The sequence below is a fragment of the Trematomus bernacchii genome, unplaced genomic scaffold, assembly GCF_902827165.1.
Source record: "Trematomus bernacchii unplaced genomic scaffold, fTreBer1.1, whole genome shotgun sequence".
NCBI lineage: Eukaryota > Metazoa > Chordata > Actinopteri > Perciformes > Nototheniidae > Trematomus > Trematomus bernacchii.
This window is the reverse complement of record NW_022988043.1, coordinates 18,882,303-18,897,275: the sequence shown is the minus strand read 5'-3', so window position 1 is coordinate 18,897,275 and position 14,973 is coordinate 18,882,303. Positions and strand designations below refer to the sequence as shown.

Below are 14,973 nucleotides of genomic sequence, written 5' to 3'. Positions count from 1 at the left end.
TTTTGGAAAATTAAACTGTATGTATATATTTATTTATTTTAAATCCTGGCCTCTGTGTGCACTGCACATGCATCTTCCGGTCTGCAATGCTATTTCTGCAAGGGTAATCGATTGCAATATAATACTAAAGCCATCAATTCATCCCAACTACAGAATGTTTTTATTGTGTAAAGTAAACTGGCTTGTAATGCACTCTGTTCAAAAGACAAACATTTCCCGTTTATTTTCTTCTTTGCCATATAGAAACTGCACACCGAGGCGATATAGCTAAACTTCTTTCGTCATATAAAATGTTTTAATGTGAAATCTTTCATTTTTGTACTTTCCCCTATTCTGTATTTTAAAAATGAATGCATAAAAGCAACACATTTGCAGATATTGGAATGTTATCGTTAATATTCATAACAGTCTTATTGCAACCCATTGACGAGACCTCGGCTCTCAGGGGAACACGTCATAGGTAGGGATTAATGGATCCACGTGTATTGAAGGCGTATGTAATAATAATAAAATAATAATAATAATAATATGAATAATATGAATAATAATAATATGAATAATAATATGAAGCAGTAAAGGAAACATAATGTAGTATTATAATTATTATGGCGATAAGTTGATAAAATGGGCCAGCTATTATTTTGTAGTTTAAATAGAGATGTACATAAACATTAACCATATTTAGCATTAATTCAGGTAGCACTAGTTTTCATTATTTTTATTTGGACTGTACAAACAGAGTTGTATATGCCTAATATTGAAAGTTGGCAATAATGAAATGCAATGTTTCAAAATTAAAAAAATTACTTTAAATTAGGTGAAAAAAAATCTTTGGGCTTCATACATATTTTAGATATATATAACACTGTTATGTCGCTTTTGCTTTACAAATGCAAAATGAGAAACCAGAGCTGTCAATAGTCAAGAGATCATATTCATCAGTTGCAGTTTAAAATAAACAATCCAAGGTCATAGTTGAAAATAAAGCTATTTTATTGTCAATGCATTCAACGTGATTAGATAAACTATCAAGTAGTAAATTCCCGTAAAAGGAAGAAACACTGAAACTATTCCCCACTGACACAAAATATTACACTTTGTATTTCAAATAAAACCAGTTATTTACATGTTCATGTATAGACTGCATCTTAAATCAATATTATTTAATATTACATGCACTCTGAAATATAGTCTGACATAATATCCCAATTTGTGTCCATATTCATCGTAGACATGAAAAAACGTGCTGCTCTGTAAACCATGACATGTGACTACGTTTGTGTTTCGTCTCTTCTTCTATATTTGCATTATATGATATAAAATACAACTTACTGTACATTTACACATATTTAAATCTTCCCTTATTCCCAAACGTTCAAGTGCTTCATAAATAGATCACCTTTCGAAGTCAAAATGCATTTGCATACACCCAAAACATGACATTTTGTACATGGGAGGAAAAGTAAACAGACCGAACAGGAATTAGAAGATCATAGTCCAAAGTGAAAACGAGTGCAAGGGGTGTTTTTGTTTTTTTAACAGGGTTTTCTCCAGTCGGAGTGCTTAAATCCAGGCAGGGTCACAGTCCCTCCTTGTTAGAAAAAAATCCCTCCCTTTCTAGTCTTTGAAAGTCAGTTATGGGAGGTCATGTGACGTGACAGGTGATGCCGTTCCCGGAAGGACTCATTGCAAATGGGGCACTTGAGTTTCTCCTCGCGTCGACGCTTGACCATAGGCTCCATGGCGAATTCCTTTTTGTGGTGGGATCGCATGTGGTAAACCAAGTCCGAGGTCATACGGAAGGACGCGTTGCACTTGGCGCACCAGTTCTGCGCCGGCAGGCAGAGGGAGGTGAAGGAAGGCGGCAGGAGGGTGAGAGCCGAGGGCATCTGGAGCTGAATAGCCCCAGAGTTCTTGGGCCAGAAGGTGGTGGCGTAGACAAAGGGGTTCTGCTTGGCCATGCTTGGCACAGGGCAGTTGGCGCCCAGTTCTGCGCTCCGTAGTTTGGCGGCAAGGTGGTCCGCCTGGTAGAGTCTGCTGGAGGAGATGGTGTCGCCCACCGCTGGGTGGCAGTCCAGCAGTTTAGTCGGCATAACCAGCGGCGAGATCTGGGAGAAGCGAGACGGCTGGCTGAAGGCGCTCTTCCTCTCGCCACCACTTCCTCCTTGCTGGGTAACAGAGGTAAAAGCGCTGCCCATGTGTGAGGTTTGGGGCGGCTGGGTCTCAGACAGCACCTGCCTGATGTTGAGGTGCTTCTCTGGTGGATTGCTGCTAGGACGACTACCATCTTTGTTTTCAGAGTTGGAGCTCTGGAGGTTTTTGTTGCCGCTGTGGTGTTTGAGGTTCTGTGGAGACTTCTTGACCTCAGTGAAGGCGCTGCGCTTGCCCTTACCGAGTTCAGTGGAACCAGGCGGGGAGTAGGACTTGCGGTTCTCCTCCAGGCCGTACGCCCCTCTGTAGTTTTGTGCAGATGTGGCAAGCTCATCTTTAGACTTGGACTGTAAAAGGCTGGGCCCTCGGCTCTCCCTGTCATCTATTTCCGAGAACTTCCTCTTCCCCGAGCTCTCGCTGCAGATCTCGGCCTCCTTGTCGCTCGGAGGGCTGGTCCGGTTGTTCTCTAGATCCCTGGCCAGGTTATGAAAGTCTGTGGAGGGTTTGCTGCTGTCCTGGGGGCTGCTGAAGCCCTCGGAACGGCCCAGCTTTGGGCTGGTCCTGGTCGGAGATGTGTTTGGTCGCTCTGTGCTCTCTTTGCTTGGCTCCTCTTCGGCCCCCGTGATGCTCTGCAATCTTTTGGTGCAACGGAACCGGAGATGGGCCAAGAACGGGAACTCAAACTGGAATCGCTGGCTGCAGTCCGGGCATGAATAGTGCGAGGAACCTGCAAAGAAAAGATTTGGAAATGAGTTCTGACGAAAAGCGATCATCCTGAAGCTATCTTGCAAAGGTGTTTTGTGTTGTTAGATTGCACAAAAGAAAGACCATAGAGAGCCAATGATTTCATTTTGTTGGTTGAAACAGTGATCATGGATGTTGATGATATGGTATCAGTTTTCTCACCTTTGCTCTTGGTGGGGACACTGCTGGGGCTGAGCAGCAGCAGGTCGATGAGGTCTTTTCCGTACCAGACCAGCAGCTCCTCGTCCTTCTCAATCCGCCGGAGCGAGCGGTACAGGAGCTGGCCGTTCTTCACGTAGGCCTCCAGGTTCTGCTCCTCTTTGTCCCTGGCCGACTGGACCAGCCGAAGCCACATCAAGCCCTCCGAGGTGCTGTTGGCCGCCGATGTGTCCACCTTTACAACAAATACAAACACGTTGAGTTATTACTTCAGCTCAAATTAATTTTCTGGCAAATATTTGATCCTAAAAATCTTATATCAACTTGTATCTTTGTTTATTAAAATAAATATAATGACTTCAACCGCTTAAGGAAAGAATTGTCAAAAACAATGTAGTATGACAGATTTCATTGTTATTGACAATTATTTAAATGAATGGCTTTTCATTAAATCAAATTATCTCCAATGCTTTGGCAGATTATGTCCTTATTGTAGTATTAAGAAAAAAGGGAACAGTTCCCTGACTCAATCTTATTTTAAGTGAGACTGTAAAGATCTACCAACATGGCTTTTGAGCATTGCTGCTCAGGCATGGGGATTTTCCTCAAAATGTCAGCTTCTTGCTTCAGTTATGATATGTGTAATATAACATTTGTAATACAGATTGGCTTAATTTGGAACTGCACAGCAAGATATGCAATAAAGACATTTTGACAGGCCTGATTAATGGTAAATATAAAATAGGGAGCTTATCGATAACAATAGAGGACATACTATAGGGCTTGCATTAAATTGCAATTAGTATCCACAAAACAGTAATAAAGATTCACTCACCCTGAAGATATAAGGTGCTGTGCGTTTGTCGGTGGATTTCAGAGCTATAAAGGCGATGCTGTCATACAACGACGTGTGACTCAACACACAAGGCCCGAAAATGGCGTTTTCTGGGATGTCACATGTCGTGAAGACGCTGGTAAAAATGTCGGTCAGACACTGCTGGACCGCTTTGGCGTCCCCGTCCCACACCAACTTCTGAGAGCTGGACTCCTCCATTTCACACTGCGGAGACAAGAGGCAGCAGAGGTCAGACATCAGGTAGGAAATAAATACTACGAGCAGTCGGTAAAAATGTTTCATGAGAATAAAACATTTAGGCTTTTTTTTCTTCGATTTTTCTTTTAACTTAAACCTGTGTAAACTAACAGTTTAGTGGGTTTACCTTCCGCTGTCCCTGCTGATAGGGAATAAATCTCTTCCTGGACAGATTGGCTAAACCAGCTGTCAGGGCGTCGTTTGGGGGACTGTTCCTTTTTTTTTTGGCCAGGCTTTCTAATTAATTCAAACCCCGTAAAACGGTCATGATGGCATCACGTCCAGCATCCTGATGATGTGGTTTCCCAATGTTGTCAATTATAAAAGAAAAAAATGTGCCTCGCCTAAAAAGGATAATTTCAAATCACATGTGAGCAGTTTAATTATTATTATTATTATTACTGTTACGATAATTAGTCTTATAATAATAATTACAATTAATAATAACAGTTGTCTTTGGTTATACCATATACTTGAAACAAATGTTAAAAACTATACATTTTTAGGAAAACTGTTGTTAACCACAGTATTTGCATCATATGTCTTCATTCATATAATATAAAATGAAATTATAAGCATTAGTATTTTTATTATTTTTATACAAGCATTAGAAGGCCTCTACCGGCTCCAATCACGCTTCACTTAGCTGTATTATTATGATGGCGACATTAAAAACGCAAAAGTCCTATAATATTATTAAATAAATCGTGAAGTCTCAGGAGTGATTTACAATTCCCTATTTGTGATGTTTTCATTATCATGTATTCTTTATTATTCCTCTAATAGTAAGGCTGTAGCTTTGCCAGGACATGTTTATTTGTCAACAAATCCTAACAAGCAACAGAATCCCAAAAGGATAGTTTTTTCTTGTTTAAAAAATAATTACTGTAAAGAACCCTCTCAGTGGGAGCTGCTGAGGTCCGTGCATGTCCAATGGAGAGAGCATGTCCAATGGGTTTCAAGTGGACTGTCAAAGTCAGTGATTTCATGTCAGCCAACCTTTCTCTGCTTTCTACAAGCGGCAGCGTATGCCGCCTCATTACCATAATCCAGCACGTTCCCCTCTGAGACTGTAATTAAAGCAGCACGACCAGTTAATTATTTCTTTTCTCCCGTCCTAACCTCTGAATGTGTGTTTAGACGGCTGCGGCTCTCCTCGCTCTGCCGTTAGATACAGAACACACTGTGCGCGCAGACCTGCACCTGATACGCGCGTAAATTACCCTCAGTTAAAAAAAATAAAAAAAATATTACATTTACAAAATAATACCGTCGCGAAAAAAAACCTATTTCCTTAGCAGGAAATTGTTGAAATTATATTTCTATTTCTACTGTAGGGGAAATGATTGCGGCACAACCTTTTTTAAATGATTATTATATACGAATTAATAACTCTTTACTCTTTGAGGCCTATGGTGCCAGTTTTATTTATCATTTTTATTAGCCTATTATTACTATTTTAATGTTTAATTCTACTATTATCAGTTTATAACACGTTATAAATCACTGCCAGTGTGACACATCTCGTGCAATATAAAGCAACCTTCTTTCATTAGGGAAAGAAATAAGAAAGAATAAGTAGCCTAATAAATAATAAATAAAATAAAAACAGTTGGACCAAAAGTTTGCTCTGCGCAAAATCAAGATGCAACCTGACATTGGCACATAGAGAATCAATGTAATAATACATAGCCTGATAACAATAATAACAATGCTGGCCAGTGTGGAATAATGAGCTGTCTCCTGTCCATCCCAAAAATCCACTGTTTTTTGATTGCATGCGCAGAAAGAAAATCTAGCTAGTTTCTGCTTCTTCCTCTGGTTTCTATTTACTTTTATTTGCATGGATCTGATTAAATAGCCCTGGATTTTTCCTAAAAAAGCGCTTTTTAATACCGCTCATTAGGAGCATTATATACCGTAAGAGGCTCAGCAACAGAAGGGTTCTCTGTAGAAAATGTCCCGCAAGTGCAAAGGACAGCCTTTCCGAAGTGCGCTGCCAGCTAAACGATTTAGTTTCAGGTTCCACACTGACCACACAGAACCCCTTTATGTTCAGATGCACAGAAACAGTCGCTTCAGAAGGAAGAAGACAACATTTACGAATGATGCGTTAAGGTAAAAGACATAAAGAGCATTTCCACATCCAGAAAGTGGAGGAAAGCAGCCTCCCCCCGGGGTGGGGTGGAACAGAGATGGGGGGGTGTTTAACCCATCTGCTAAAGCCGTGCCAGGCTGAAAACTGTCCTAAATCAGCGCAGTGACTGAATTACGGTGCTGACACATCTGCCTTCCTTTTCTGCGCCGCTTTCAGGGTGTGTGGCTGATGTCCCCGTGTTCCTCTCTAAACTCATCCAAAAGCACACACAGCTTCTTTGCATTGCACAAACCTACCTTTCGGTCGATGAGGAGGAACAATAATCCACAATCGAATTGCGAGCGGTGCTCCGAATCAAAACCCGTTTCCGGGAAGAAGAAGAAGAAAAAAAGCCCCGAAATCAAGCGAAGGGGGGATGCGGTGACGGAGATGGAGGTGATGGAGATGGTGATGCGCTCCCGGTCTGCTCCGTATAGTGTCAGTACATTTCCCCCCCGGTGTGGTGAAAGTGACAGTGCTGCTGCAGAGACTCGCAGACACTGGGAGTGAGCGGGAGGGGTAGAGAAAGCAGGGCAGATAAAGGGAGGCAGAGAGAGAGAGAGAGAGAGAGAGAGAGAGCGAGAGAGCGCGAGAGGCGTGCAGATGGGGCCCGACGCACTGGCTGACTGGCACACCGACACACACTTTTTGTTTGCGGCACATAATCTACCCAATGAGGCGTGTCACTCTCCGTCTCCTCCCTTTAACTCTTCACTGACCGACTGTCATTTGATGCGATGGACGAGCAGAGGGATGGAGAACCCCCCCCCCCTCCTCCCGTACCCCCACCTCCCATTATTATTGTAATTCTAATCACAATAGTTGGTGGTGACATTACAATAAAGGGGCATTTAAGGAATGTAAGCTTGATAAAAAAATTGTAACATTTATATTATCATTACTATTTTTAATATTATTTAATGTTTTGTTTTATTTATATTTTTGAAGATTATTTATCTTCACATTAACCCCCACTGTTGAAAAAAAAATCGGGCTCACACTTACTTACAATGTATTTAAATGTGTGCTAATCAAACGGACTGCCTTTTTGTCTTAATCCCGCTTCTGAAGTACTTTTTGGGGACTTCCAGTGCACGCAGCACCGGGGCACCGTGAGCCTCCACGCGGCCAGAGCGGCTCTGCAGCCCGGGCTGTGTCACCGCGGAGCGCCGCTGCTGTCTGTACTGTGTTCAGGCTCATTTAGGGGGCGCCAGTGTATAATTCGCACTGAGTGAAGGCTGATCTCCTGATGGAAGGGAGAGCTGCAGGTCAGGCGCGCGCAGCTCTGATGTTGGGACATAATCATTTCTGCCCTCTGAAATGTATTTAAAAACGTAATGATTAATACATGTTTGCAAAATTAAATGCATCCTAATTTTTGGTACATTCATGTATTCGTTTTGTCACTTACAATTCATCTTTAGACTTTAAAAAAACGGTATATTAGCAGATATTCACAAACATTGATGATGTTAAACTGGAACACTTTTACTTCCCAAATGGATAATATATTTTTGTGACAATATTTTAAAGTAAAATGTTACCTTTTTGCTATTATTAATGTATTATTTCATATAATAAATGCAAAATAGTTGGATATTAATTCCAAAAAATGTAAATAATTCGAAGTGTAAATATTTTAGATCAAAACTATATATCATGGCCTTCCAACATCTTAAACTGCTGAATACGCATTAATGTAGTGTCCACTCTCCTGCATTATTGAGCTGTTTATTTCTACAAAGTGTAAACAAAAATAAAAATCACAGAATGAATTCTAAACAATATTTATACATTATTTTATTCCACTTAACACCACTTGTCAACCTTACGGCTCATGTTGAACTTACAATATAAGTGTATTTTGCCCTGCTGAAGAACAAATAATGATACGGGTACTAAATCTGACAACATTAAGTTGGCAACCTGCAGATCAGGTTGAGTTTTTTTTCTTTTCTGGATAAATCTAGCTTCCAAAGACAGCTGAAATAAGAGGAGAAGTAACCCAGGATGTCAAATGTCCCCCTAAAAAAGGGATGCAGAAAGAGACCTGCTAAAGGGTCCCTCAGCATGGAAGAAATTAAATAAAGAATTGACATGTTGTTAGACATACTTCTGCCCTTAAATTACCCTGCTGATCTGTTTCTCCTATCATTATCATCTTGCTGTGAGTCTTAGCAGCAGTAGGGCGACAGTGGCTTAGTCTGTAGGGAGTCGGCTTGGAAACGGGAGGCTGGCCTGAACAGATCACAGTAAAGAATGTGGACCGGTACTTGGAGAGGTCCCAGATCCCTTCCTGGGCCCTGCCGTGGTGCCCTTGAGCAAGGCACCGGACCCCCTCCCCACTGCTCCCCGGGCGCTGTACAATAGCTTCCCACTGCTCGTAGTACTAGGATGGGTTAACTGCAGCTAAAGGTCACATTTCACTGTGTGTGCTGTATGTATATTAGTGTGACAAGAGGGTGTAATTCCTGTTTCTAATTGAATCTAGATTATACCATTAAAAGACTTAGACTAAAACAGAGTAGCAGCAGGAAACATGAAGGAAAAAGTGGTATGTAATCTTACAAGAAGTCAATTTTAATACTCACTCTTGTCACTTCCCCCTGTTGACAGCAAAAACAACACTGATGTACCTTTACACCAATTATACAACAATTCTAAAAGAAATCAAATGCTTTGATTCCAAAAGAAAGAAAGAAAAATAAAAAGACGTAATTATCTGTATTACATTTGGATTCAGATCAAGTGAGAGCCACATTTTCTGTTATATTTTGCAATATCTTATCTTTTTTGTTTTGCTTTTATTGTGAAAACCTTCGCCTGGTCGTAAAAATAAAGAGATGGAAAAAACACTTAAAGAAATGCCAGGGGATCACAGCATGTTTCAGGTAAATTTGAGGTGTAATGCAGATGAGCTGAAGCATCCTGTCCTGGACTAAATGATCAGTATAGTGAACCAAATATTTTTGGATAAGGAATAAATTATCACAAATACACTCGAGCACAAATCCATGAGCGCCTGACAGTTGTCACAGCTAGCTGGGAGCTTGGCCTCACACGTGTTGAGAGGGGGGGAAAAATAAATCACACACTCTTACTTGTTCTAGGTTTTTAATCTAGTTTGCTGGTTTAATTTGCTATGTCAAAATGTGTATGTGTAGACATGTCCAATGCAAAATCAATGGAGTCATATGATGAAATAGCCCTTGTTGCCTGGACAAATTGTTAACCGTAAAATAAACAAATTGATAAGAAATCTTATTTTTTACATTTATTTGATAAATTAATATGTCTAAAAGCCAATTTCTTCCAGTAATTAATATTCATGCAATGTGAGCATGTATAAACTTGCCGCAGAAATACATTGTTGATTCAATTACATGTTAAGAAATTATGAATTACAGTAAAATCTGTTTTAATATATGGCAATCAATTACTCTGCTGTGCTAGTTTTTTTTAATGTAAATTAATTGTATTCCTTAACTTTATGGATTTATGATTATATGATCTTTTTAGATTTATTATTTCTGGAAAATATAGTCTCTGCGCTGACATTATAAGAAAAAAATATGAATAAAATCTGTGTGTGTGTGTGTGTGTGTGTCAAGACAGACATTCACAACTGAGGGAGTAGTGTGTCATTTGGATAATTTGACAGCTACATTGTTTCCTTTAGCACAGTAGATTCCAACGCTCTCATATTTCATTACTGGGGAAGTCAATTTGTTCTGAAGAGAATGAGAAACAGCGTGTGTGAGGGTCCGAAAGCTCTTCGGAAAAAATTAGTATGGATGATGTTTTTAGGAAGACTATAAGCAACCTAAGAAGTGGATGATCTTTGTCATGAGAAACAAATAAAGCATTAAAAGAGATGCTTTTATATTGTTAAAAAGATATTCAAAATAAATGGAAGAGAGAGCAATTAAGCTTGATGTTAAAAAATATTTAATTGATATTGTTTATTGTAGCTATGTTACCACATGTCAGGCTCATCGTTTTTTCAGACGTTGTGTTAGTTCTATCCAAAGTGGTAGCTAGCCTTTACCTAGCCTAGCCTTAACATCAATCTCTATTATCAGATTCTGCATATAAATGGATTTGGAAGCATTCTGGTTTCTGTTTGTTATCCCTGTAACATATGGCGTTTAATCTTTGATTGAATAAAGCCAGTCACTGTGGAGGGCAATTTGCTAACGTCTGTCAATGACTTAGCTTAAAGTTAGCTTGTAAAATGGCTACTGAACAATCCAGTCGGAGACATGAGCCGCGTTCACACCGCAGTACTTTTTCCAATATAGTTCCGAAATGTCGCGTTCACACCAAAAAGAGCCGGAACTAAAATGAGTTAATGAGAACCTTTTTTACCCCCTTTTCCGTCACTGCTAAAGAGCAGGTACTTTCGTGGGAGAAAAAGGTTCCTATGTCTAATTGGCTGGGCGGATTGCAAACCACGCCCCGTAAAACTCCCAAAAAGTTTTGTGAAGCCGCCATTTTATTATCCTCGCATTAGCATTATTAGCATTAGCATTAGCCCAGAGCAGAAACGCAGAGAGACTAACTTATGGCAACACAAAATAAAACATGGGAGCGGTGGAGATGAGGAGGTGTCGGCGTTCTGGCGATTTACTCGGAAGGCTTCAGTAGAAGCTGCTGGGAGTCCCAGCAGCTTCTACTGAAGCCAGTCCCCAACTCCGGGGACTTCCGGCCGGGGACTTCGGGCGGCAGTATACGCCGTGAAGTTGTTTGTGGCCTGCCAGTAAACCCAAAGCAGAAGAAGAAGAAGTGACGTCAGCGGCTTCATTTGCCTAATCCTTCCCCAGGAACTTATTCCGGTGTGAACGCGATCTGTACTTAGTTCATGAGAACTAAAGAGTTCTCATGAACTAAGTTCTCATGAACCTTTGTGGGAAAAGTACTGCGGTGTGAATGCGCCTATGGTCTTCTTACAGCTACATTTTTTTACATCTCAAGTTGCTAATCTGACAATGAGCAGCACAAGGAAAAGGTTGTCCGATGGCTACAAACCTAAAAATGTAGCCCCTTACGTCCAGAGTACAAGTAGTATTTAGACCTGAAGCTTCTGGGTTCCTAAAGCGCTTTCACACCGCAGTACTTTTCCCACAAAGGTTCATGAGAACTCTTTAGTTCTCATGAACTAAGTACAGATCGCGTTCACACCGGAATAAGTTCCCTGGGGGAGGATTAGGCAAATGAAGCCGCTGACGTCACTTCTTCTTCTTCTGCTTTGGGTTTACTGGCAGGCCGCAAACAACTTCACGGCGTATACTGCCACCCGAAGTCCCCGGCCGGAAGTCCCCGGAGTTGGGGACTGGCTTCAATAGAAGCTGCTGGGACTCCCAGCAGCTTCTACTGAAGCCTTCCGAGTAAATCGCCAGAACGCCGACACCTCCTCATCTCCACCGCTCCCATGTTTTCTTTTGTGTTGCCATAAGTTAGTCTCTCTGCGTTTGTGCGCTGGGCTAATGCTAATGCTAATAATGCTAATGCAAGGATAATAAAATGGCGGCTTCACAAAACTTTTTGGGAGTTTTACGGGGCATGGTTTGCATTCCGCCCAGCCAATCAGACATAGGAACCTTTTTCTCCCATGAAAGTCTCTGCTCTCGGGGTAAGGGGGTAAAAAGGTTCTCATGAACTAATTTGAGTTCCGGCTCTTTTTGGTGTGAACGCGACATTTCGGAACTATATTGGAACTAAAGTGGGAAAAGTACTGCGGTCTGAACGCGCCTCTAGATTGCCTCATATTTGGCTAGATGCTAATGGTAGCAGGATACGATTTGATTTGAATTAAGTCATGTTTACAACTATTGGATGTTGATAAATGGATATTAAGTGTTGAAATCATTACCATTGCAAAGAAAAACAAGCGTGTTTCAAATCAACACAAAGTACCAGTCCAGCTGTAATAATGAGAATTTGCCCATGTTCATTTTAGATGATAGCCTTGACTTTAAGTCATATTCAGTAAAGTGTAGTGCCACTGCAGTAAGTAATAAGCAGTACAAAATAATAAATCAATACAAGTAATTTGTTGCAACTAGTGGATGTCAGATGGCAAATGGGCCTTTTGTAATCCCGAACTCCATGCATCCTGTTGCAAACTTTGAGTTAATTTGACTGGGATGGCCACAGCAACACAGGGTTAAACAATTACACTGCACACTCACCTCCAGTAGTTCTGCTTCATTTCAGTTTCAGTAAAACAAGCCAACAATTAATACCACACATTTGATTTTAAATGGTAAACTATTTGCTTGTAACCCTGACATTATTTAATTTATTGTCACACAAACAGCTAACAAGTATTTATTTGTATTGAAGACTTTCTTTGTCTTTGAGTTACCGTGGTCGTTGGGGGAGGTTACTTCCTGGTCCAGCAAAAGGAGTTGCTGAGGGCTGAGGCTGGATAAATACTGCAGCCGCCAATTGGGCCACATTGGGACAAACCAAATGGGGACAAACCAAATGGTTCCATGTCAAAGGGGGGATTTGGGTTTTGTCAGTGTCCTTTTGTATTTGGTTAATCGTAATGACCCCTTGTTTTCTCTTTGGTTTGGCCAAGCCACTATATATGTTCCTTGTTTTGTCATGAGGCAGGTCAGTTTGTTGAGTTAACACCTGTTAAGTTGCTGTTATATTTATTGGAGGTATTTCCTGTTGACCTCTTCTATAGGCTTAGTTAGAGATTCTTGGTTTATAATGTTTATTTTTTATTTTGGGGTAATAAAAAAGAACAGTTTTTTTTAATCAAGTGTCCTGTTGCGTTACTGCTTGGTCCCTAACAGTTGCACTTCAAAATATATACTGTATATAAGAAATAGGCGTGTTTGGCGTTTTGTTTTTTTGTCAGTCACCATCTTAGATTTGTGGACCCAGAAGTGAATATGAGTTGGAACACCTGAAAGATGGACAAGAAATGTTTGGAAGGTTAAAATGTAACTTTCAAGAACTGAAAACACATTGTGAAAGGGTCCCCATGGGAAATGGCAATCCCAAGATAGCCCCACTTTAACGCCTACCCTTCTTAATTGTCTATTTTACCCTAAATGCAATCATATTTTAGGAAATGAACATCATGCTGTATTGTAGAAGACTTAAAGGTTGTGATTGAGATCATAAACACATTTGAAAAGTGTTTATTGAGCAAATAAATAAAGTCAGAAGCAGGGAAATTTTTTCATAGACTTCTATAGAATCAGACTTTCTTTTGCAACCAGAAAGGTCACCCCCTGCCGGCTAATAGAACAAATGCAGGCTCTTATGTCTTGCAGATATTGGTAAAAGCATACATTTAAGAAAGTACAATTAAAAAAAAACATGTTGTAGAGGAACATTACATTACATTGCATTTAGCTGACGCTTTTATCCAAAGCGACTTATCTCAAGATTGATATTCTGATTCCACACCTCTGAATCGCTCTAATTACTTCTGCGATTTATACGGTTAGCCCACCTACGTGTATTTTAAATTTAAGAAATTACAACCCAGTTAATTTGTCAAAATTAAGGCAACTGCTCTGAGCCGACAATAAGCACATAACTTCAAAATATAAAACTGACATTATGAACAATTTGTTTACCTTTTCTCGCATCAACTGCAAAACTGAAGTTCCTATCGGGAAAAATAACCTGTTGAGTAAATACTGTATGAGGAAAGCAGGTTGATGCCCACGCCATCATTAATTCACCGTCATTCTTCAACATCTTGTGGGAACAATGGTTTGATTACAAATGCCCAGCCATCAATTATAGAAAGAGTCTCTGACAGGATCATATTTTTATCATGGCTCAACAGGCGTTATTCAATATTTTCTCTGCAACTTCTAAACTAAACTTTATCTGATGCAAAATTCACAAGCAGAAATTCCATTCAACACATCAGGAGAATTACAACAGAAGCTTTTGCAAATGGATTTCAGTAGACAGACAGTGGCAGCGATGCGTCCCGGACGTACTGTCATCGTGTCTCATCAAATATTAGGCATGTTTTGTGCTTCGGAAAGAAAAAAAGAAATTCAGCCCGGGAGATGAATGCATTGATCTTCGATGGGTAAACACATCACAGTTATTCACCCATGATGTCAGTGTCCTCAGCTGTGGACATGTTGACAGTTATTGCTTCCAACAAAGCTGTTTAATAAATCTCTCTCCGCTTTGATACGTGGAGCGGAATATGTTTTTTTTTATGGTCCAACACACAAACACATAAATTAAATAAAAGGACGATAGGACACTTTGTTCCTTTTTATTAAAGTGCATATATCACACACTCTTTTCGACTTGAAAATGTCTCTGGTTCCAATGACAAAGATCTTCTTGACTGGATTACTAAAGTGCCTTTCAGCAAAGAAAAGAAAACCAGGGTAATTCAGTATAAGGCTATGGAGATGTTTGATATTGTTAAGAGGACATGGTCTTTAGTTGTGAATTAACAAAATAATATACACATGTCACTCAATAGCCGACTTTAAATGAAATTTGAGTTTTATAATTTAGCCTCCATGTGTAGATGGAAAAGGTTAGGGTTAGGGTTAGGTTAGTGCCTTCATTGAATGGGAGGAGCTCCTCTTTTACACTAGTGCCATGTCTTGGAGGAGTCAACATTTTAATATAAAGTTCATAAACAAAAGGGACTTAACAGGTTCACCAGGAAATGCCTTTTTCT

The 14,973-nt window shown here is 40.2% G+C and overlaps 1 protein-coding gene across 1 annotated transcript; it reads right to left on the bottom strand.

Annotated features, from left to right (window-relative positions):
- Positions 1 to 975: 975 nt before the first annotated feature.
- On the bottom strand, positions 976 to 6,863 carry prdm8b (PR domain containing 8b). Its single transcript, XM_034117700.1, has 4 exons — positions 6,542 to 6,863; positions 3,890 to 4,114; positions 3,058 to 3,289; positions 976 to 2,878 (listed from the first exon to the last, which is right to left on the bottom strand). The coding sequence occupies exons 2-4, from the start codon at positions 4,106 to 4,108 to the stop codon at positions 1,632 to 1,634; spliced, it is 1,698 nt and encodes a 565-aa protein (XP_033973591.1). The 5' UTR covers positions 4,109 to 4,114; positions 6,542 to 6,863; the 3' UTR covers positions 976 to 1,631.
- Positions 6,864 to 14,973: the final 8,110 nt, after the last annotated feature.

Excerpts from the sequence above, each read along its gene's own strand:
- prdm8b (XM_034117700.1), bottom strand. The coding sequence starts at position 4,108 with ATGGAGGAGTCCAGCTCTCAGAAGTTGGTGTGGGACGGGGACGCCAAA. Across the intron at positions 3,290-3,889 it reads CAGCACCTTATATCTTCAGG|GTGGACACATCGGCGGCCAA; the intron begins GTGAGTGAATCT and ends TTTGTTGTAAAG. Across the intron at positions 2,879-3,057 it reads TGTCCCCACCAAGAGCAAAG|GTTCCTCGCACTATTCATGC; the intron begins GTGAGAAAACTG and ends TTTTCTTTGCAG.